Here is a 22,979-nt window from a genome sequence, read left to right as displayed (position 1 = left end):
TGAGCTCTTCCAACACTTGAACAATCTCTCCACTCTCCTGACGACTGTGGAACATCCAGCACCGAAATCATCTCTTTCTCTTTGTCGAGCCCCGTCAGACTCGACGGGGCTGGCTCTGCTCCCCGGAGCCTCAGATCTCGGACGCCGCCGTTAATGACGTTTCTAGTTCCAGAAAGAAGCTAGGCGCTCAGTGCAGTCTAGGCCTGGCTGGGGTCCCGTTCCACCTGGGCAGTGACTCGACCCTCAGCGACCTGGGCTGTGCCCAGGTGGAGTGCTCCCGGCGCACCTTCCCCTGGTGGCGGGGAGGATGTGTGGGAGCACCTGGCACAGCGGCCAGCGTACAGGATGCCCCAGTAAAGGGGGGCCTCGCCAGGAACCAAGACTCAAACCTGGCTCCTCCACTTCCCGGCTGTGTGGCTCTGCAAGAGGAACGTAACCTCTCTAAGCCTCGGTGGGATAAGTCACAGGGATCACAGCAGCTCCTTCACAAGGAGGGCTCAGCATAACGCCCCGCACACAGACTGGTCGTAACAAACGCTACTCTAATGAACTGCTCTCTCCTTTCTCTCTCCTGCTCAGATCTCTCAGAAGACTCGTTGGCGGTGGTGGGTCTTGAAAGAGCCCAGCAAAGGGGGCACCAAGTGGGCACTGAGGCCGGTGCTGGGCACCCTGGGACCCTCACTGGGAAGCACGCTGGCCTCCCCCGTTCCCCTGCGAATCACACCGACCTGGTTCCCCCCCCACCCCTTGCTAGCGGGGCCCCCGGGCTCTGGATAGGCTCCTGGCTCCTTCCGCTGGGCAATAATCATCTTCAGATGCAGCTGGCACGGTGTTCTGAGGTGGGAGCGTCAATTATTAAACCATTATTTGTTCATGTCTCCGGGAGGCGGGAGACTTTGCCTCCTCCACAAACATGCCTGGAAGACCACTGGGCCTACCCGGTTACCCTGTAACCAGGAGCTGGGCCGCTGATCAAAAGACAAACAAACCAACTATCAGGCCCAGAGATTCTGAATCAGGACCATGAAGCCACTGGGCGTGGAGGTGAGCAGACAGCGGTTCAGTACTGGTTCTCCTCGGAACCTGGGAAGCAGGTGCTGGACTTTCCAGGCCTGAGAATCCTGCTGAGGATCCCAAGCTGTGACTGCAGGGCCCCTGGGTCACCAGGTGGCCAGCCTTGGCTCTGGGGCCCTGGCAGGGTCTGCATCCCAGCTCCGGTGCCTCGCCAAGTCTTGTCACTTCCCTGAGCCTCGGATTTGGCAACCTCAAATGACAGTGGCGTCCCCGAAGCTGCGAGTCCCGTGGGGATCCAGGACGGTGAAGGGCAGGGTCCCCAGCCCGGCTTATCCGAATCAGCATGTTGGCTGTCCGTTACACAGGCAGACTTGGGCTCCGGCCCTGACCTTCTAAATAAGGAGCCTTAGGAGACAGGGGGTCGGTGATTCTGAACTGGCCAACCCAGTACCTTGCACCCTCCCTTGCGGGAATGGCTGATGAGAAGCCCCGTCAGGTGTGGGGTACCCAGAAGCTGCCCTGAAAACAGCACTCTCCTCCTGGAAGGCCCAGCTTGACCCTGTGCCTTGGGGCCACCAGCTGATGCACGGTTTACACAGCCTGTAAGACGGGCAATTCCCTCGGGTGACCTCCAAGCATCCCCTGCACATCACTGGGCCCAGCCAGCACAGCCTCCTACAGAACCAGGGAACTGGGAGGCTGTGTGCTTGGTGGACGCGCAACAGAACTGGGTCCAAACACGCTGTCTGACTTGACCCCAGCTCCCCAGGTCCCCGTCCTTCAGTCTTTTCACCAGTAACATGGGAATGGTTTCTCCATCTCCCTGGGTTACACCAAAGATGAAACAAGACAGTGCCTACGAGCAGTAGTGACTCAGTTCAGACTCAGAACACGCAGTGGCCCCTTCCCTCTCTCAGCGGTGACCTCATCCATCTTCACTCCAACGTGGGACTCCCTTCCACCATACCCTTGGCACCACAAAGATCTGGGACTTTGGAGAGTCTGTGGGAAGAGAGGCATGCAGACACTGGGCAGGGCTGCAGATCGGGTTGGCAGGGGGTGGGGAGGAGTCTTACCTTGGGGGCAGCTACGAGCCTAGTACCTCACCTCAACGTGCCGTTTCCAATAGCCACCTCTACCTGGAACGTTCTCAGGACCAACGCCAAGCCTCCCAGGGGCCTGTGTCCCAAAGCCATCTCTGCTCCCCCCGGAGACAGACCTCAGAGAGCCCTGGGCGCCCCCCTCCCTCCTCTGCCCCCCAACTCTGGGACCAGGAGGCAGGGAAGTAAGCCCACAACTCTGACGGCAGCCTGAGCTCTAGCAAGAGAGGCTGTGCAGCCAGGGCTCCTCCCGAGGCTCTCCGCGGCCTCCCCAGGGCTCCTCCCGAGGCCCTCTGCGGCCTCCCCAGGGCTCCCCTGTAATGCAGGCCAACAGCAAGGCACCAGACTTGGGTGGGGGGTGGGGGGCGGGCGGGCTTGTCTTCTCAACAGCGACTGCATTAACCGTGTCTGAGCACGGTCTCCATTTGTAAATGTGACAGCCTTGCTTTCAGAATTAATTTCTTCCCGTGCCAAAACCTGGCGCCGGCCTGAAAGGGCTGACTGAGGAAAGGGGAGGCGGTCGAGGGAAAGCGCAGGCAGAGCCGGCCAAGGCGGAAGAGAGCGCCCCCAGGCGCTCCCGCGTTCATGCGTCTGGTCCTTCGCTCATCTTTCACTCAGGTGTTCTCCGAGCACCGTCACGGACCTGGCGCCGTGCTCGGCGTGGGGTCACGAATGACTCAGCCACACCTCTGCTCTCCAGGGGGGCTCGCCACCTGTGAGAGGAAGTACGAAGGGCAGTGGAAAGTCAGGCAAGATGCTCTGGAACCCAGGGCAGGGGCAGCCAGCTCAGATGCAGATGCAGTGCCTGTGCTGCGTTTTCACAGAAGAGCAGGAGGGCGCACAGGGCACTCTAGGCAGAAGGAAAAGGCACGGAGGGGTGATCGTCCGAGGTTTCAGACATAGGTCAGCATGGCAGAGGCGCAAGGCCAGAGGCCAGCGGGGTGACCGGGCCTGGCAGGCCCTGCTGGGGAGGAGTCTGTATTCTGAGCACAACGGGGGCCCGGTGGGCATTTGAAGCTGCCGGGGCCTTAGCCACGGAAGCAGGGTGAGAAACGCCACTGCTACCCGTGTCTCCGCAGGGAACTCGCACACGACCTCAGACTGCATCCTGACCGTGGCCCTAAGGGATGGTGCCCACGTTCCTCCATTTGTCAGCTGAGGAGACTGAAGGCCACGCGGTGGGCGAGCCGGGCAGCGGGGACCCCAACCTGCCTGCCGATGCCGGTCCAGGGCCCGGGCCTCTCACGGCCACCCACAGCAACAGGCCAGCCAGGGAAGCCACGGGGCCCGGCAGCCGCTCCCCGCAAGAGTCAGGAGCCGGCGTGGGGTCCCTTCGCTGGCTGCCACCTCCCAGGCAGAGGTGAAGCCCTTCTCCCACCAGGAAAATCTGCCGTGGGGTCGTGAGCTCCTCCCTAGCAGCTACCACGAAGCCCGCGGGGGTGGAGGGAGCAGCAGGGAAAGGCACCACGGAGCCAAGCGGCCTGGCCCGCGGACCCACCGCCTTCACACGCCATCAGCCGGCCCTGGGCAGGCTGCCGTCCCGAGGACACGAGGCCTTGCCCGCTGAGGGGAAGGGCTCGAAAAAAGGCTACTTTTAAGTGAATCCACTTACAGATGGGACCAAACTGTCACGGCAAATAGTGAAAATAAGGTAAAACTGAGGCTTTACTTTGGAAATAAAATCAAAAGACGTATGAAAACAAGTTCATTTTAGGTTATACTTAATACAACCCAGGTTATATTTGCCAGAGGTACTAAGTCTTTGAAAGAGCAAAGAAAGAGTCAAGTTGTGATGGTCTTTTCCTGTCCTTTTCTGAGAGCGTGCCCGCTGGTTTCACTCCACGCGGCAGCGGCAGCGCAGGAGGGTCACTTCTGCGCACCTCCTGGAGAGCCCCGTGCTGGCCCACTCAGCCCCTACCCTTAGCTCTCAGCTCTGCCCCCAGGTCCTCCTCGGCCCAGGGCTCGGGGTCCAAAGGAAGCTCTCCTGGATCATTTCACCAACTTCAGGAAATTCTGCACCTTCTCCAAGATTTGTGGTGGACTCCGCAGTTGCTCTTTATTTTCTCTGCGCCCTCCTGTCAGGTGTTATGGACGGTAGGCAGCCGGGCGGGTGCAGGGACCCCACAGGAGGAGACAAGTGCCCGTGTGGGGCGTGGGGAGGGCGTAGGGGGGAGCCCACTGTACCGAGGTCAGCCCGTTTGTGTGACCCCTGGGACACGCCTGTACCTGCAGGGCCTGGGCGCCGAAGAGTCAGGAAGATCAGCGGTCTTGCCGAGGCCAGAGCCAGCCGGCGGAGCCGAGAGCCGGGGCGGGAACGCCGGGCACCCGGCCTGCGCCTCCATCAGCCCGCACCCTCGCCCCGCGGACCCGCCTCACCGGCACCCCCAGGCCCTGCTCATCCTGCTGCCTCCGGCCCGAAACCTTCCCCTCTGCTCTCGCGGGCTGAAACCCTCCCGCTACTTTCAGCCCTCTCTCGCACGCCACTTCTTCCACGAGTTCTCCCCGCTCAGCCCCAGACGAGGCACTGCTCCGTGTTCTCAGCGCCGCACGAGAACGCCCGGGTCGGGAGCTTCTCCCTGACCCCGTGCCCCGATCGCTGGCCCGAGTCAAACTCAAGAGGTGACGCTAACGTGAACCGACGCCCAGGCGGCCCACGCGGCTGTGGGGCCTGGCGTCCGAGGCCCGGCTCGGGGCTCACAGGCGCCTTCAGCCGCCGGCTCCCCATCATCAAGCCCGTCCTGCGCTTCCAGGTTTAGAAGCAGCCATCAATGCCGCTCACCGTCCCCATGACCCACAGAGACATTCAGTGGAAAGCAGGGCTTTCTACTGCTTACCAAGCAAAGCTGGATTTCTGCATAATAAAGTTCACGCTTCCGGAAATGGAAAAGGCATGTGGGCGATAACGTGCCACAGCCTCAGAAAGCAGGGAAGTTAACGCTTCCTCCTAGTGACAGCTTGGCGGGTTCCGCGTCTGAGCAAGAGAACGACCGAGGGCGGTTCTGCTCCCCGGCCGGTGGCAGCGCTGCCCGCGGCGGTCGGCCTCGCACCCACCGGAAGGGTCCCGATGCCAGCACCGCCCCCAGGCAGCCTGCAAGACGCGCGGGACGGAGGGGAGCCCGGCCAGGGCCTGGGCCCCGGGGCACACGGGGGACACGTGTGCGGGAGGCGCTCCCAGAGCTCACGCAGGGAGCTCTGGGGTCCGCGGCGGGAGGGGGTGACAGCTGAGCCGCGCCCCGAAGGACGGACTCAGCTTTCCAGCTGGAGCAAAGGGAGGCGGGAGGGGACCCCGCGTCAGTGCTTTCGGTAGAGACACCCCGCCCCGCGTGGGGCCACAAACCCCTCTGAAAATCCGACGAAAACTACAGACCCCGTTCCCAGAGAAACGAATCCCCACATACGGCGCGTGTAACTTTGCACCGTTTGAGGACAAGTCGCCGCCAGCCCCCGGCTGACACGCTCGCTCAGCGGAACGTGAGTGGCTGAGGACAGAGCCTTCTGCAATCCCTGTGCCCTCGGCGTCCAGGCGGGCGCCCGGCGCACGCCGCCGCGCTCAACAGATGCTTGCTGAGCGAACAAACCACCCAATCGGTGCCGCCGCCGCCGCCCCGCTAGGCTGCGCGTGGGCATTAAGCGAGCACACACGGGCTCGAGAGAAAGGTCCGCGTCTTCCTCGAGCGCAGAACAAGCTCGTGAAGCGCCCTCCCTCTCATCAGGACCTCCCAGTCCACCACATCTGGACTCTCCAGGGGCCTCAGCACCTGCGGAGGTGGGGGACCTCCCAGGTCCTGATGAGACTGTCACAGGCTCCCAGGAGCGGGGGAAGGCAAACGGCCCAGGCGGCTGGCTTCCTCCCGTGCCAGGCGCCTGGGTGCCCGGCGATGCCGCCACGGGCCTCTGGGCTTCGGGAGCGTGGCTGCCCCAGCTCTGCTCGCACAAAAGGCCAGCATGGGCCGGGGCCGGGGGGCGCCGGGGGAGGACGCCCAGGGAGAAACGCAGGCTGCGGCATTCCCCCTGTGGGCTCTCAAAAGCTCCAGTGGATTTTTAACAAAACTCAGCCAAGGAAATTCAAACCAACCTATCCTGCGCCAAATACTGCCAAGAGAACACAATGTCAACTCAGGGCAACCCTGCCTTCCCCACCCCGGGCCGTTCGTTCATTTCACAAACATCAGGGCGACCGCTGAGCTCCAATTTCCTATGGCTGTCTCCACGTCCAGAAGACCCCGTGCTTCCAAGTCTGCAGTGAGCCTGCCGGTGCTCGGGCTGCCTGTGACACCCGGAAGCACCAGGTCCCACGTCAGCCCCGGGCCCCGACTTGCACTTCAGAAACCACGGACGGGGCCAGAGTCTGTGTCCAGAGCCACCGGCGTCGCAGAGGGGGCTGGGAGCCAAGTGACGGGGGTTCTGACCTCAGAAGATTGCGTCGGAGGATGAAACACCCACATGAATAACTACCACCCGGAATGAAAGATGCGGGCCTCTCAGGGGGAGGGGTAAGGTGCTGTGAGCAGGAACCACGGAAACTACCCGGGAGGAGCCTGGCGCGCAGAACACCTGCATGACGGGCGCGGGGGCAGGAAGAGAGGGGGTCACGGAGCGCGGCACCGCCTTGCCGGCCGAGCGCTCCGGGGCATGTGTCCACTGGGACCCCTCCCCCTCCTCTGGGCTTCTGTCATCAGCTCGCCGCTTCTGCCCGGTGCTCCGCCTTGGGGTCCCATACCTGGGCTGACCTCTGTCCTCGGAACCACACGTCCACCCGCCTGCTCAGCGCCAGCTGCGTCCACGTCTCCCCGACTGTAAACACCGCTGAAAAGTCTGCACCGAGCCGTCTGTGCTCCCCCTAAGGTTTCAGGTTTGGGGAAGAAAGAGAATTGGGGACTGGAGGCACGGATGTTCACAGCCCACTGGAAACACAAGCCAGGGCAAGCTCCTCTGCTCGGGCCCCCGCCTGCTCCCTGGTCCTTCCCGGCCCTGCCCAGGCGCTCCTGGCAGCTTGCATGGACGGCGAAGGAGCTTCTGTCGTCTGTCAGGGCGGCACTCGACAGCCTCGGCTCCTGCTGGGACCTCCTCCCTCCCCCTTCCCTACATTATCCTCCCTCCGGAAACGGAATCCTCCCCTTTCTTGACCACATCCCTCCCTCCCTCTCCTCCTCCTGCATTAATTCAGCGTATATACGTCATGAGTTCTGACTGCGGCCAAGCTCCTTCCGTGCCCTGTACTACAGGTAAACGCTTCCGTACTCTTCAAACTTCCAGCACCCACGACACAACGGCCCCAATCCTATCCTGTGACGTGATCTCCCCTCCTGTTTCACAAGGAAAACGGGCCACTAGTGGGACCCCTGCGTCTTCCTGCTACGAAACACACGCCCCACCACATCTGGACTCTCCAGGGGCCTCAGCACCTGCTGAGGTGGGGGCTTGGCCTCCTCCCACCCAGCCAGTTGGAGAAGGGTACCAACCAGCCCCCCGATCCAGGCTGCAGGGGCTGCTGCTCGCCCGTCTCCAGCTGCCCCCCAGCGTCCGGGCTCCAGGCGCACAGCCCCACGGAAGGCGCACCCGACCCTGGCACACCGTATCCTTAGGCCCGCGCTGCTGCCCGCCTCTTCTTCTTATCTCTGCCCAGACGCTACCTCCTCCGGCCCCCTCCCCAGGAAACCCAACCCCTGCTGCCTTCCCGCCCTGCTCCACGACCGCCCCCGGGCCTTGGTGCCATCGCACTGCCGAGCTACGTTGAGTGACAGGCAGGTAAGTGAGGGTCTGTCTCCCCACAAGAGGGTCCGCTCCCCGAAGCCAGGCTCTGAGCCTCTCCTGTGCCTTGCCGTGTCCCGAGCACACGGAGGTTCTAACGGTCCTCACGAAACGCTCAAGGTCCTCTGCTAGGCCGGGACACGAGCTCAGGACACCTGAGGCCCAGCTCCTTCCATCACGCCAGGCTACACCCACGGCCTTCAGCGTCTCCTACCAGCCCATGCCCCTGGACCCCATTCCGGGCCCAGAACGGGGCTCACAGTATGCGCCCAGGAAGCGAGTGCCGACTGAGCCGGTCCCTGGCGTGGCGGGTGGCCTCTCTCCAGGCCTCTGGCAGAGCCGCAGGTTCCCGCTGCGGGGTCTTCCCCTCATCCGGCCCCCCCCCCCCGTTTAGAGCTGCTTCCTGACAAGGCTGCAATAAGATAACCACCACAGCCTGCAGATCCGGGAACCACGTGGCCACGGCAGAGCGGGCATCTTGCAGGCTGGCAGGAAGTGGCTCTCTGGCACCTTCCCACGGCTGCACTCCTGTACTTCCTGTCAAGCCACATACGCTGTCAGGAAGAGCTGGTTTCCACGTATGCCTGGAACGGCTGCTTCTGCCCACTCCAAACTAGAGGAGGGGATGTGCTTTGGGTCCTATGGAACCTACACGCTGGGGAATTGGGAGCAGACGCTTTGAGCCTCTGAGCCCTGGCCTCCTCTGTGACAGAGTGAAGGGATCCGCCTACTTCGCTGCCCCGCCCTCGGCTGCCTCGTTATGATGGAAGTTTGCCCCACCCTCGAGAAATCAGGGTTCTTCTGCAAGAACCAGCGTACTTCGGGCGGACAGGGGTGCAACACCTGCAGGAAGTGGTCGGCTCTTAACGAAAGGGGCCGTAAAGCCTCGCTCGAGTGTGTATTTATCATTAGGCTCCCAGGAGCTCTCGACACAACGGCTAAGCTCGGCCGATCCGTTTGCTCGATTCAGCTCACTGCTGTGGAGAAGGTAACGCACCACACACTCCTGCTCGGCAGACGCTGGGGATACACTGTGTCATTTAACCTTCCGCTCAGTCACATGAACTGGGACCGTGGTCCCTTTACAGATCCAGAGACTAAGGTTCTGCAAGGAAAAGCATCAGACCCGAGGAGGAGGAGGGCCCAGGGCCCAGGGGCCGAAGCCCACGCCCTTCCTGATCTGCTGTGCTTTTGGCAGACGGGGCGATACCCTCCCTGCATTTTGCTGTGCCACCAGGATCTTTACATCTCCCACCACCGACGGAGACCTGCTGAACTCGTTTCAAGCCAGGGGGCCGATCCTCTGACAAAACTGACATCTCCAGGAGTGAAGGTCACTCGGCTGGTTTCTTCCAGCTGTTGGACTGGATCAACCGTCCAGTGACGAATCACCAGGCAAGGCCTCGGGGAGAAGGATGTTGTCAGGAGCCGCCTGGAAAAGGTCAGCAGCTGAGTCTTTGAAGCTGCCGTGTCAGGCTCAAGGTCTGGCTTCAAAGCGGCCCGAAGGCCAGCACTTTTTAAAGGACAGCTTCCCTTGTCGATTCCTCAAATGGGAAGGAGTTATTTTCCCCCCAAACCTCTTAGCGCTGCAGCCCAAGCTGACCCACATTTGCTTGCAGACCTCTTTTCCTTCCTAAGAAATTAGACAGCTTGATTTCAAACACTCTCCCTTAAGCATCTGCTCTGTGCTTACTTAGCACATTCTGAATAATGTGGGTAAGACACAAGAATGGTGGGTAAAGTAGAGCGAGGCCAACAGCCCTGTCTGGTGGTGGCTGAGGGAGAGGGACAGACAAGGAGGAGGCAAACCTGGTTCTGGTCCTGCAAACACAGGACCCCACGCGGGAGGCCAGGTGACCTGGGAGGCCCCGTCCACATCCACGCTCCCACGAGCTCTCCCCTTGAGGGCATCACCTCAGTCACGGCCCACGCACTCGGGACCTCACTCCACCCTCAGCCCGGCCCGGGGAAGGCCCGTCGGAGGGAGAAGGGAGCGAGCGCTCAGGGGCAGAATCACTTATCCAGGGTCACGCGGGCCCACAACTGAAGCCAGAGCTCCTGTGTCCGGTCACGTGCCCATCACTGCCGACGGCTCCTGGGCTGCGGTGGGGCTGGCTCAGACAGCGGCGCCTGTGAGCCACGCGGACCGGACGGAGACCCAGGCAGGCCGCCTGACCCGCCCGGCCTTCGGGCTGCTCGGCTGTAGGGAGGGACCAGTGGACAGCTCGGGCGAGGCCGTGGAGGCAGTCGGTGTGGCCATCCAGCTGTCCCGCCACCGGGGAAAGGCACCTCTTCCTCTCTGCCGGCCGACGGACGGGGTACGAGCAGCGCCGGGACGGTGAGCCCGGGGCCCAGATCCGGCCCTACTGCCTGATGCTTGATCCTGGGCGAGCTGTCAGAACCGTGAGCTGTCTGTCCACCCACCAAAGGGAGATGCCTGTGCCCCTGGGTGGCCCCCTAATGCCGGGCCTCGAGCGCACGGGGAAGGCCAGTGCCTGCTCCCTCCCACCCTCCGCCTCCTGGCCACCCCGCCCATCGGGCAGGACCAAGCTCCGCGTGACCCCACCATCCCTCCGGCCTCCTGAGATGCAGCCGCGTGCGGAGTGGCCCCTTCTTCCCGCCCGGCCTTCCTTCCACAGTCGGGTGTGCTGAGCAGACCTAACTCAGTCTGATCTGGGCTGGGACGCCTCTGAGCAGGGACAGGCTGCCAGGGGCCTCCCCCACTGGCAGCGCCAGAAGCACGGAGGCCAGCAGCACAGGTCTAGGGCCCCTCCTCTGGCCGGGAAGCCAGAAACCTCACCTGAAGCCTAGACCTTTATCTCAGCAGACACTTCCAAAATCACAGATAAAAGGTCATTTGGCTCATCTTCTCCACGAGAAAAAGTCACAGGAATTGGCTGAATTTAACGCAAAGTGGGAGAATAAACAAATGAGATGCTTTCCAGGGTGCCTTTCAGCTCTCGCTGAGACCTGGGCCCGGCCCACCGCCTGGAGTGCCAGGCCAGCGAAGGCGGGCAGGGCCAGGCGCCGCTCCCCGTTCAAGCCGATCCTCCCTTCATGCCTCCCGCAGCAGGCCTGTTCTGAGCGGGCCCTCCACTCGCACGTCTAGGAAAGATGTCTCTGCCTTTGAGAAAGGCTGAGATGGCAAACCTGTCAATCTGGGGAAGGCCGAGGCACCCCACTCCGCCACCACCACACGCACGCCGCACGCACTGGCTCACTGGCAGCTTTGGTTTGAATGCTGCAGCTAAAAGTACGTGCGCCGCCAATGAGACGAGGAGGGGCCTGCCAGCACGGGCAGTGAGCGGCTTTCTCCCTGTGGCAGGCTGGAAACAGGATCCAGGGTGCGGGGAAACGGCGACATTACCCAGGATTGCCAGGAAGCCCAGTGGTTCCCCGCCAGGACTCAGGCATCAAAGGCCCCGGGGACAGCACTGTCGGCCAAGGCGGGTCGAGATGCCACCCAGGTCACCCATCCGCCCAGGCACAGCCCCAGCAGGCCACACTCAGCCCCCCGCCTGCACGGGGCACAGGGCTGGGATTTTAACTACTCAAGGACAGGCCTTAGTTCCCTACGAGACGCCTTGTGGGGCCAAGGGAAAAAGGCGGGCTGACGTTTGTTATGGGTTGGCTGCTGGTCCTCACCGCCACCTCCCAGGCCTCAGGTCAAGAGAGGCGCTAGGGTCACGAAGCCGGGACTCCAGCCCAGCAGGGCAGCTGCCTCCCAAGTCCACGGGGAGGTGGAGGCGAGGGAGCTGGAACCGCGGGTCTCCTCCCCGGCTCCCCCGCCTCCCGGCTCAGCGTGAAGACGGCCCAAGCGTGCTGACCACTCACCTGCTCTTCTCTGGTGGAACTGGGCGTCCCCCACCCCCCAAGTCCAGATCTCGGCAGGCGCCCTTCCTCCCTCCCTGCAGAAGACGCACTGCTGTCACCAGGCCTGATGCCCAGGCACGAGGTCTCGGGGGAGCAGCTGCAGGGAGTCAGAGGCCTGGATTTGATGTCCTGGGTGGGAGACCTTGGGCAAGTCACTTAGCCTGGCTGTGTGCCCCAGGGCTCTCCTCTGTAGAGCAGGGACAGTGACGCTATCACCCCAGCAGGGCCTTTCCAAGGCTCTGATGCAACATGGACATGCAAGCACTTTGGAAACTGAAAACCCAGGTATGTACACCCTCCAGCACCTTCTCAAATGAATCAGGGGAAATAAGAAAAGCTGATCCTGTATCTGTACTCAAAGAGCTTCTATCCCAGATGGCGAGACACAGGGTACCTTAAGAAGAATGTAAGGCACCACCAGCCCAAGGGCACAGAGCTGGCATGGCCAGCATATACAGGAGCGTGGCGCACGCACACGGGCCGGCACTCGCTGCGTTTGTGCCGAGGATACCCGCCAGTGCAGGGGAAAGGTGACGTGGCCGGGCAGCATGGGGACAGCTCCACAAGGGAACCTGAGCCTCGGAGGAAAAGCGGAGGAAAGGCAGGCAAGGCTGCTTGGATGGGTGGCCCATCCAAGTCCATGGGAGTGGACGTGACCCCCCCGGATGGGAAGCAGCCTGCGAGGCACCCTGCGCGACGTGAGGAAGCCACGGGGTGAGTGGAGGGGGCGGTCTGCGCCCCAGATGCTGGTGTTCCGGCTTTGCCCCAGGTGACACAGGCCGGCGGGAAGAGCTGGGACAGGGAAGGGCCACGGCTGTTAGGGCATCTTCGGGCCGCAGCCCAGAACGCGGTGATCGGAGGAGAAGGAGGAGGGGCAGGAAGAGCAGGCGGAGGAGGGGCGGTGGCGGCAGCGCGGGCAGTCCAGCAGGGAGGCCCCTGCCACAGACGGCAGACGGTGAGGCGGGGCTGGGATGTGGGGGAGCTGCTGGCCCCCAGCCAGCCTGGACCCGAGTCCGAGGGGAGCCTGCAGCAGCCATGGCCACCCCGCCCAGCAGTGACGCCACCTATCAGGTAGACGGCCTTCACCAGCCAGAGCGCTGAGCCGCCGCGGCTCCGTTTAACAGAGCACCGAACACCAGGGTCTCAGCAAGGTCCTGTCTAACGGCCTTCGCTAGCCGTGCTCCCGACAGCTCGCCTGGCTGTGGACTCAGTCAGAAGACGCGTCCTCCTCCTGAGTGAGCTTCCCGGCCAGAAGCCCCAGGGGCTGGCTCGTCCAAGGAGCCGTTTCCTCAGCTGGCACCCGAGGCTCTTTGCTGTGCTCTCTGTCCTTGGACGAGGCATCAAGAAAAGCAAGAGATCCCATTCACCGGTACAGTGAGTCCCAGCTGATCCACACCCAGAGCCCCATTCCACGACTCTTCTCCCGACCACAACTTATGTTTGAAAAGGGTGCAGCATCCAGAGAGCAAATTTCCTGCAAGATGGAAGCCCTAGGGGTTCAAGTTTTTATCTTGTAAAGAGACAATGGGAAAACTAGAGAAGGACTGAAACCTCCATCACTTGTTTTTAGCATGTTGCATACCTTGAAATCACTTTCTTATTCAAGAAACGGAAAACACCTACAACAACGTGACAGAAGCTGAGTCCTGTGGTCGATTCAAGCGCCAGCTCTGTGACTTTCTGGCCAGGAGGCTCGCTGCCGTCTCTGCAGGGCCCCGTCTCTGGCTCCGTGAGCTGAGGGTCCTCCACCTGCTCCGGGGGCCCCGGGGGCGGGGGGGGGCGGGCAAGGCAGACGGTGTTTGTAGGGCAGATGGCAGAGGGCGTGCTGTGGGCAAGCCCTGCAGAGCTGTGAGCGCCTCCAGCCTCACACAATGGATCTTCCCACGGCACTGGAAGGATCCCCGATGCTCTCTTCCTGATCCCAGAGGTGAAATCTCAGCAAACAGAAAGGGCCGGGGTCCACCCAGTCCCGCAGAACCCACCCTTGCAGCCTGGACTGAGGTGGGTCACTTTCGCGCCGGGGCTGTCCCACGCGCTGGGACGAAGTGCTTTATGTCAGCAGTTGTTCAATCGCAGTGAAGGGCCTGCCGTTACATGAGCCCGCGGAGGGCCCGCGGGTACCAGCACCCCAGGGCGCCGCCGGTCACCAACAGGTCCAGAGCGATGGAGTAAGCGCTGCAGGAAACACGCGTGTGAGCGCCGCCTGGAAGCTCACGTGAAACTCTGGGACTAAGAAGCTCGCAGAGACCGGGACTTGACCTACATCTGCACTGATTAGCACCCATTCAAACCAGCCGTCTAGGTTCTCCCGATATCACTTTTCACTGTGACTAGGAGAGAACTCAAGCGGGCCCAGCCCGAGGAGAGGAGCATTGTCGCGACAGAGGCTCCTCGGTGCTGGGGGTGACGAAGAGGTTCGAGAAGCTTCTCTCAGGACCCAGAGCCAGAGGCACCTTTACGAACGGACAGAGATGTTTTCCCCAGTGGAAGTCTTCTGGCCCATCTATCTTTGTCCAGTAGGAACACACCCTTTCTCCCCAACAAGCCTGTGAACTCCTTCGGGAAACGGACTGTTTCTCATTCATTCATTCATTCACAGAACAAACGTTTGTTGAAGGCTTAGCATTTACCAGTCACTCAACAAGCATTTGCCTTGTGCCTCCTCTGGGTCACATAAGGAACAGGCCCTGGAGACAGGGAGATGGATGTTAACTTGGACCTCATCCCTGTGAGTTCAAGGAGAATGAGAGACAGGCACAGATGCTCACAGGGGAATCGCAAAGAGCCACCATGGGGATGGAGGACAGAGGGGAGAACAGGGCCCGGAGAATAAGGACAGGGAACCAGCCAGGAAAGGGTGTGAAGAGACAGCGAGGAAGGGGGTGCCGTGGGCAGAGGCAGGGCCTCATGTCAGGCACCCCTCCTGGAAAATTCAGTTCTGAGGCCACGGGGTGGGGGCAGGGGGGACCTGGGGGACCAGGGGGATGAGGGAGGGGTTGGGGGCAGGGGGGTATGGGAGACCAGAAAGGGAGTGGGGACAGGGGGCATGGGGGCCAGGGAGAGGGTGAAGGGCATCTGCACAGCAGAGCCACCCCATGTGGGATCCGCCCCGTGCAGTGTGAGAGGTTGACATGCTGAGAGTGGGGGAGGGTTGGGGCAGAGATGGAAGGCTGGTTACAATGGAGGGATTGACAAATTGGTAATTACATTTTAGATAACAAAAGCCAATCTCTCAATGCCAAGGAAGTGAGGTACAACCGAGGAAAGGGGACAAAACCTGAAGGAGCTTTGCCGTGTTGGACTGGAATTAGAGGCATCAGAGAGAACTGGTAGCTGTCAATACGTATAGAAAGAGAGGTTGAGTGTGCGTGTGTGTATTTATAGCTATACGTGCATGTATATTCCCTGGCTGTGTTCTCTGAGAAGGCCAGGGAGCAGCAATCCCCCCACCCCAAGTAGGAATGACCATTCTCACATCTGCATCTTGGTTTCTAAATAATGATCTTCACTAAAGGGAACCAAGACTTCTTGGGGAAAATGGATGCTGTCGCAGCTGTAGTTCATGATGAGTCTGGGACACCTAGTGCCAGAAAGCAAGGAAGTGTCCAGAGAACGACAGAGACGTGTCGAGAGGCACAGAAGTCAGCCCGAAAGAGCTCCCCCTGTGCGTCAAAATAAATAATGACAGTCACATACTTTAACCCACTGAGTAAAAGAGGAAAATGACGAAGGCACTCAGAGTAAACAAAGAAAGGAAAGTTTAAGGAGGACTCGGTATTGACAAAGTTTCAAAGCACCTTCCCACAGAATACTTAGTGATTACCAAGAGAAACAAAGAAACCTGATCGCAGAGAAGACTGGCAGACACCACCTTGTCAAGTGATCAAGGTGGCCACCACCGGTAGTGGAACAAACAGAACTCACGAGCCATGTGAGAGGTGCAAGAAGGACACAGCACTGCCTCTGTGACACTGACAGAGACACAGGTACTGAATCTAATCATGAGGACACATCACACAAATGCCCCAAGTCTAGGGGCATTCCACCAATGGCTGGTTGGTAACATCTGGAAGCACCAAAGTAAAAAAAAAAAGTCAAAGAGAGACTGAGGAATTGTTGCAGATCGACTGAGACAAGAGACATGAAACAACTGAAGGCAACAGTGGTTCTGAACCACGTCTAGACCCTTTCGGAACCAAGGACACTATTGGGATGACTGGCAAAACTTGAATGGGGTTTCAGTACTGGATGGTAGAACAGATGCTAATTTCCTGATTTTGACGGCTGTGTTGTGGTTAAATAAGAGAATGTCCTTGTTTGTAGGAAATACAGAGAATTTGGGATGATGGTGCACTGACTCTAAAATGGCTCAGAAAAAATTCTAACCACTGTACTTGCAACTTTCTTGCAAGTCTGTGAGAAATAACACGATAACTTCCTTCTTTTTTCCTTTTTGCTTATCTTTACTTCTTAAAGACTATAGTACTGTGGAATTTCTGGTTAGAAGTCAGCAGACCCAGGCTTCCAATCCAGCGGCAGGCCACTAGCTCAGTATATGATTCTGGGAGGCACAGTGATGGGGAACACGTGGATTTTCAAATCATAGTGACCGTGCGCTAGTCTTCACTCTGCCACTCACAGGCTGAATAACCCTGCATACGCTTTGCATTTCCCTCCCCTAAAGCACAGGAATAACACTACCTACTTCAGAGACAGACTGTGAAGGTTACGTTATTAATTCCTTCCACAAATATGTATTCAGCTGTCACTAAGATGTTCCGGAAACAGTTCCAGGTTCTGAGAATACAAGGAAGAGCAGATTCTTCCTCTGTGGAGCTTATACTCTAGCTGGGGTGGAGAGACAAAAAAAAAAAAAAAAAAAAAACCTATATATGTAATGAACTTTCAGAGAATAATAAGAATTGTGAAGAAAACTAAAGCAGGTAAGGCCTTAGAAGGTGATGTGGGGATGGGGAGGTCAGATGAGAGAAGCAGGAGAGCTTAGAAAGGAAAAGGAAGAAAAAATAAAATCATCACACAAAATAAAACCAAGATGACACAGATCACAAAAGTCAAGACAAAAAGCATAACAGAATACATGACAGAAATAAGACCAAACATATGTGCCATATCAAGGAATGTAACTGGTCTAAACCCACTTATTAATGAAAAGGACAATGAAGTTAGATCACAAACAAAACTCAACTCTATGCTTCGCCTAAGAGAACCACATAGGGAAAAAAAAAAATTCTCAAATGTTTAAAACAAAACAAGAGGCAAAGGTACGTCAGCCAAACCGAAAGAAAGGAGGGATGAGAGCTACAGTATCAGACCAGATTGAAATAAGGGCAAAGGACATTAGAGGAGCCAGAGAAAGGCACTTTAAATGGTAAAAGGCACAACAAAGTGAGAATAATTGTGACATCTATGCACCAAAGACCATCAGCCTTCACACTGCATGTATTATTACAGGACAGACAGTATCACATCGATGGACAGAAGTCCATCAGGGTGAAGAGGACCCATGTTAGCAGTAATTGTAATTCACTTCTCAAAGTCCATGGGTAGATCAAATAAGTAAGGATCTTAAAAAGCCTAAGCAAAGTAATAAGGTATAGATAAGTGATACATTTCAACTCAATACACTTAAAACAAGGAATATGCCTTCCTTTTAAATGTCCATGGAGTAGTCATAAGGAAAAAAAAAAACCCAAAAAACAAAAACTAACCACAAAGAAATCTCAGTAAATTCTAAGAGGTGAGAATAGTACTAAACTGATTCCACTGCTGTTATATTAGAAAGTCATAACAAAATGAGAAAAAACAAACAAGCAAAAAACTATGTTTTCAACAACTCTTGGGATAAAGATGAAACAAACTAAAATCGCAGAATGCCTAAAAATATCAAACATGAAAAATTTAAATGCCAGAATGTGGTTAAAGCAGTAATCGTAGGAAAGTTCATAGCCCCATAAAACTATACCAATAATAGGACAATCTAAATGAATGAATTAAATGTCCAACCCAGTAAGTGAGGGAAAAAATAATATAATAAGCCCAAATAAGGCAGAAAGAAGAAATTAATAATGATAGAAGGATCACTGAATTAGAAAAGAGAAGGGGGATAGAATTAATGAAGAAAGTAGATCATGTGTTAGTTCACTTACACAAGAAAAAGAAGAGGAAGCAAACTTATATAAAAGAGGAAGCAAAAACAGGAACAACAACCCTCCGTTAAAGAGGCAGTTAAATACCTATAGAAGGTTTCTTTTTAAAAAATATGAGCTATACAAGCTCTTTCTGAAGTCATACAAATAAATATGAAAGATGTGCAATGGGCATAGGGTTGATTTTACAAGATAAAAAAAATTCCACAGATCTTTGGCATAATAATACAAATACAGTTAACACTACTGAACTGTACACCTAAAAATGGTTAAGATGGCAAATTTGTATTATGTGCTTTGACCACAATATTTAAGCAAACGAATGAACGTAAGAAAATGACATTGAAGAGGATTACCCAAGCAAATATGAAAATATATTGTAAACCCATAATATACTTACAAGGGTGATACTGGCCCATGGATAGATTAATGGAAGAGAATCCCAAGATCTTCCTAAACATATGAGAAAATGGCATTGCTTATTAGTGAAGACAGATCATTCATTAAGTGACTTTGGGATAACTAGATAGCTTTCTGGAAAAAGAAAAGGTGGACCCATGCCTCACTCCTCACCCCTTAATAAATTCCAGATAAATAAAAGATTTAAATGTTAAAACAACCGAGCCCATGAAAGCATTAAGAGAATTTTTTTAAAATGTACTCTAAATGAGGAAAGTCTGAGTATGGTACAAAAACAAAGTTTTTGTTTGTTTGTTTGTTTGTTTGTTTTTAAAGAGATTGTTAAATTTAAATAAGTATCTTCCAGCTTGACTCACTCCTGGGAGGACTGGCATACTTACAAGGGTATTTGTTGCAACCACATTTATAATAGCAAAAGATTACTAAGGGCCCATCAAAAGATACAGAGTAAATAAACTACAATACATCTTACACTGCGGTTAAGAAGACTGTGGCAGCTCTGCGTGCAACATGGAATGAGACCAGATCCAGCCTATGTCATTAAGCAAGAAGGGAAAGTGGCAGGAAGCTCTCCCGTGGTACCCGAGGAGGAAAATACACACTGTTTGTGCACGTTTTTTCTTCACAAAATAAGCAGATCACACAAACACTGACCGCGTGCCGCACAGAGGATCCACTTTGGGGCAGTAGTCTTTTTGCCATCATGGAAAGCCTCACGGCCCCCCTTTTTAGAAAGAGGAGGACGAAGCATCACCCATGGCCTTCACTGGAGGCCCAGAGTAACAATGAACACCCACAACAGGGCTGGCGGGAATCGGCCAGCTCCCGGGCTGGGCAGGACCCCCTTCTCCACAGCACCCTCACGCCACTGCTTCCAGGTCCACCTGTCACCTCCCCTCCGAGGAAAGGGGCCCCGAGGCAGTCGCAGACGTGGGCCTCCCTGGGCGCCCACGACCCCTGTCCCCGAGGCCAGAGGCTACAGGTCTGGTATCTGCACCTGCTCCCCCCAGGGCCAAGTCCCTCTCAATCGGATGCAGGAAGCTTACTGAGCACCTCCTTTAACCTGCCCACACGGAGCTCCCGGTCTCGGGAGCAAGACAGACAAGTGAACAGGCAAAGACAACGTGGGGTGGGAACGCGAGAGGCGGAGGCTTCCTGCCAGGACGGGAGGATGTCTAAGCAGAGCGCTGAGGGGTCCGGCACGGTGATTTCAGGTGGAGGAGCTGGGCACTGAGGGAAACTCTTAATCCACCTGGTTTACATGCTGTCCTTTGTCCTTGAGCTTTCTCCAGGGACCTGGCTCAGAGAGACATACCCTCTGGCCCAGGATCAGAACCCCTGTTCTGATTCTTGGGCCCCAGAAGCAAACTCCAGCTCAGGCTGCCTGGGTTCTTGGCACTGGCGTAGGACAAGGGCAGGGCTGGGCCTCACTCAGCCTGGCCCCTCACGCCTGGGGTGGAGCTGGCCCTCCCGGCTGCTGCGTCACAGAGGATCCAGAGTGACCCGTGGTGAATTCGTTTTCTCCTTGCCAGGGGGAGTGTGGATCAGTACGGCCGCCCTGGAGGCCAAGCTGGCCACAAGCACGCAACGCCTTCACAAAGCACCAGTAACCCTGCCCTGGACACTGGCCCTCTGGGACTGATCCGGCGGCAGAAGGGCAGATGCCAAGAATGTCCACCTTAGTCTTATGAATGGAAAAACTGGAAAGCATTAATCACCAGCCAGAAGGGACTGCCTAAGTGCACTTGGGCACGTCAACAGGGAACTACTCAAGTCATGTGGAAGAAGGACGTCTAAGGACTAGGACCTGGATGGCCTTGACCCTGTGAGGAGGATGGCCTTCGTCCACCAGTTCTTCCACGCGCTCAGCAAACACCGAGACCCGGTGGGCGCGGTCAATGCTGTCTGCTCCCAGGGCGCTCGCTGGGACTGGGGGACACCATCTACAGGCCACGAGGACTTGAGGAGGGGCCACAAAGGAGGACACGCAGCGCGGTGGTGGGGTGTGAGCGCACGCAGGTGTGGGCAGCAGCAAGGCTTCCAGGAGGACCGAAGAAGGAAAGGCAGGACTAGGGGAAGTCACGGGGCACAGGGAAAAAGGCCTGGGAGAGAGGGCAGCTTCCTGGCAGAGGCAGAGCAGTGGAGGGGGCCCGGGGTGCACACGGCGGGGAGGATGGCGGCGCTGGGAGAGCACAGAGAGACGGGGGCGGGGCCGGGGGGGCACATGTGCTGGTCGGGGAGGGACTTCTAAGCCTCAGTGAAGACGCTCCAGTCCATCCTCAGCGATAACGGGAGCCAAGGAATTGTTTTCAGTGTTTAAGAGTGACATCATCGGGGTCACGTTTGGGAGGGTCACTTGGGCTGCAGGGAGGACCCCAGGTCGCAGGAAGCAGATTGGGGGTAGGAATAACAGTTTGGGGGACCAGTCATGTGATCTTTTCACTCAGCAGTTTCTTCCATAAAACATAGAATAATGCTTATTCCAGCAGGTAGTTACGAAGAATAAACGAGGTGACAGAGTTACTGGACACGCTGTGTGCAGTAAGTGCTCCCCACATGCAGCTATTCTTTTGGGAAAGATTATCACAATAAAGCAGGCTCCCAAACGTGATTTTAAAACTAGAATGCTTGGGACCAAATAGAAGAATGGGGGGCAGGGTCGAGTGGGTGGTGGGAGGGGAGAGGAGAGAGGAGAGGTCTGCAGAAGGGCAGGAACAGGCTCTGGGGCACCGGGGGGCCCAGCACAGACGAGGCTCTCAGGGCTCCAGACAGACAGCGGTGCCCGCCTTCAGTGGCTGCGAGGAGGGGCAGGGCAGCTCACAGAACACGCCGGGCACCGAGGGGCCCAGGGCAGGGCTGCCACCCACCAACGAAAGGGCAGGAGGGGACTGGCTGATCCCACAGGGTCATTCCCTGGCAGGGGACCAGGAGTGGCCTGGGGCTTTTTCTCTGTATATGGGTTTTTGTTGTTGCTGTTGTTGCTGTTGTTTTGGTTTTTTTTAGTTATTTCTGAGATACACATTTTAAAGTAATAACTAGAATTATGACTTATAACATTATACCAGAACATATAAGATTTTTAGAAATTTCATGTAATGTCTGAAACACTTATATTAACATATTTCCATACAAATAACCCTAAGAAAGTTTAGTATTAGTTGTTTGCTTTGTTTGTTTATACAGCAGGTTCTTATTAGTCATCTCTTTTATACACAGCAGTGTCTACATGTCAGTCACAATGGCCTAATTCAGCGCACCAGCACCCCACCCCGCCGTGGTTTTCCCCCCTTGGTGTCCACACGTTTTATATGGGCTTTCTCTTTTCAGTTTTTTTCCTTCCTTTTTTATATCCTGTATAAATTATTTTTCCTTTTTTTTTAAAATCAATCTACAGATATATATATTTTTGGCAAAGGTGCCAAAGGGACAGTGACTCAGCCCCTTGGCTTCCCTGCGCCCATTGCCGGGCCAGCTGGGCCTCAGACCAGATGGCCATGCGCCACGGCTGGGCCACAGGGAGAGGTCCTCAGACCAGGCCCACCAGCCGCTGGGACTCAGCAAAAGCACCCGATTCGCCTGGCCCAGCAGACCCGGCCTGGTCCGTGGGCCTGAGTGCTAACACTCCGGCCCGGGAGCAGCTGTCTGGAGACGTAGGCTGTGGGGGAGAAATCCACAGCCCAGCGCCATCGCTAAGCTCCCCGGGAAGGAGGCGGGGTCCACGGGCAGCTCACCTGCCAGGGAGGCCTGCGCCACACGCATCCAAGATACAAGTATTGCCATCGGTCCTCACAAACCTCACGCTAGAAACAAACTAACCATCTCCCCCGCCAAGGCCTCCATGTTACCCAGTTTGGTGAAATGACGTTTTGTAAGAGTTGGGCCACGTCTCCCCGCAGAGTCCCAGGAGGGCGGGATGCAGCCCGACCTCAGGCACAGGACAGTCTGGCTGCCTGGCGCGCCGGGATCCAGACTCCAGAACGGAGCTGGCAGAGTGCACGAGGGGCCACTGAGGTAGACGGAGCAACGTGCAGACGTGATGAACCCAGCGCACCTTCCACGTGGTTCTGTCCCCGGTGCCGCGGGCTCCGTGCCTCATCCCAAGCACAGTGCTGGCTCCTTTGAGACGGGCGGTCAGTGTCGGGGTCCAGGGCTGCCTCTGGCCTCCGCTTCCAGGACGCCCGCCAAGCTCCCAGCTGGCAAGCGCACCAGGCTACGTGGGGATGGTCTGCTGACCGACCTGGGCTCCCTGCCTGCACTGGACCCGGAGCGTCTAGAAGGCCGGGATCAAGTCTAACTTATCTGTGTCCCCAGCACCTGGGACAGTGCCTGGTGCAGATGGACAAATCCATCAATCCAAGGACCTACGTATTCCACATAACCTGAAGCAACAAAAACCCCATGAGTCTGTTTCCTAACTTGTAAAAGGGGGACAGTAACGATGACCTCAAGACTTGTGCGGCTCGGACAAACCACACGGAGAGTTTGGCGTCACGCTCCCCAAATGTGAGGGTGGATCATTCTCTGAGGCAGGGCAGTGGGTGACCTCACGCAAGGCATCACGTGGCCGCTGCTTCCCAGACAGGCGTTACCCTCGTGCCTACAAGTGCTGCCCACACATCACAGCTCGGCCCTGGACCTGGGGGTTTGCTCGGTG

The 22,979-nt window shown here is 57.1% G+C and overlaps 1 protein-coding gene across 6 annotated transcripts in view; it reads right to left on the bottom strand.

Annotated features, from left to right (window-relative positions):
* The window catches only part of TRAPPC9 (trafficking protein particle complex subunit 9), a 532,255-nt gene that overhangs the window by 94,151 nt on the left and 415,125 nt on the right, over nt 1-22,979 (bottom strand). For 2 of the 6 annotated variants that reach the window (XM_055091306.1, XM_055091307.1), the window contains one exon: nt 6,835-6,954. The exons of the other annotated variants lie outside the window; for them this stretch is intronic. In XM_055091306.1, the coding sequence (XP_054947281.1) occupies nt 6,835-6,954 (120 nt within the window). The remainder of the gene's footprint in view (nt 1-6,834; nt 6,955-22,979) is intronic. 6 annotated transcript variants of the gene reach the window in all.

This window comes from Physeter macrocephalus, chromosome 15 (assembly GCF_002837175.3).
Source record: "Physeter macrocephalus isolate SW-GA chromosome 15, ASM283717v5, whole genome shotgun sequence".
Taxonomy (NCBI): domain Eukaryota; kingdom Metazoa; phylum Chordata; class Mammalia; order Artiodactyla; family Physeteridae; genus Physeter; species Physeter macrocephalus.
Note: the sequence above shows the minus strand (reverse complement) of the source record. Positions and strands in the feature narration are given on the sequence as shown.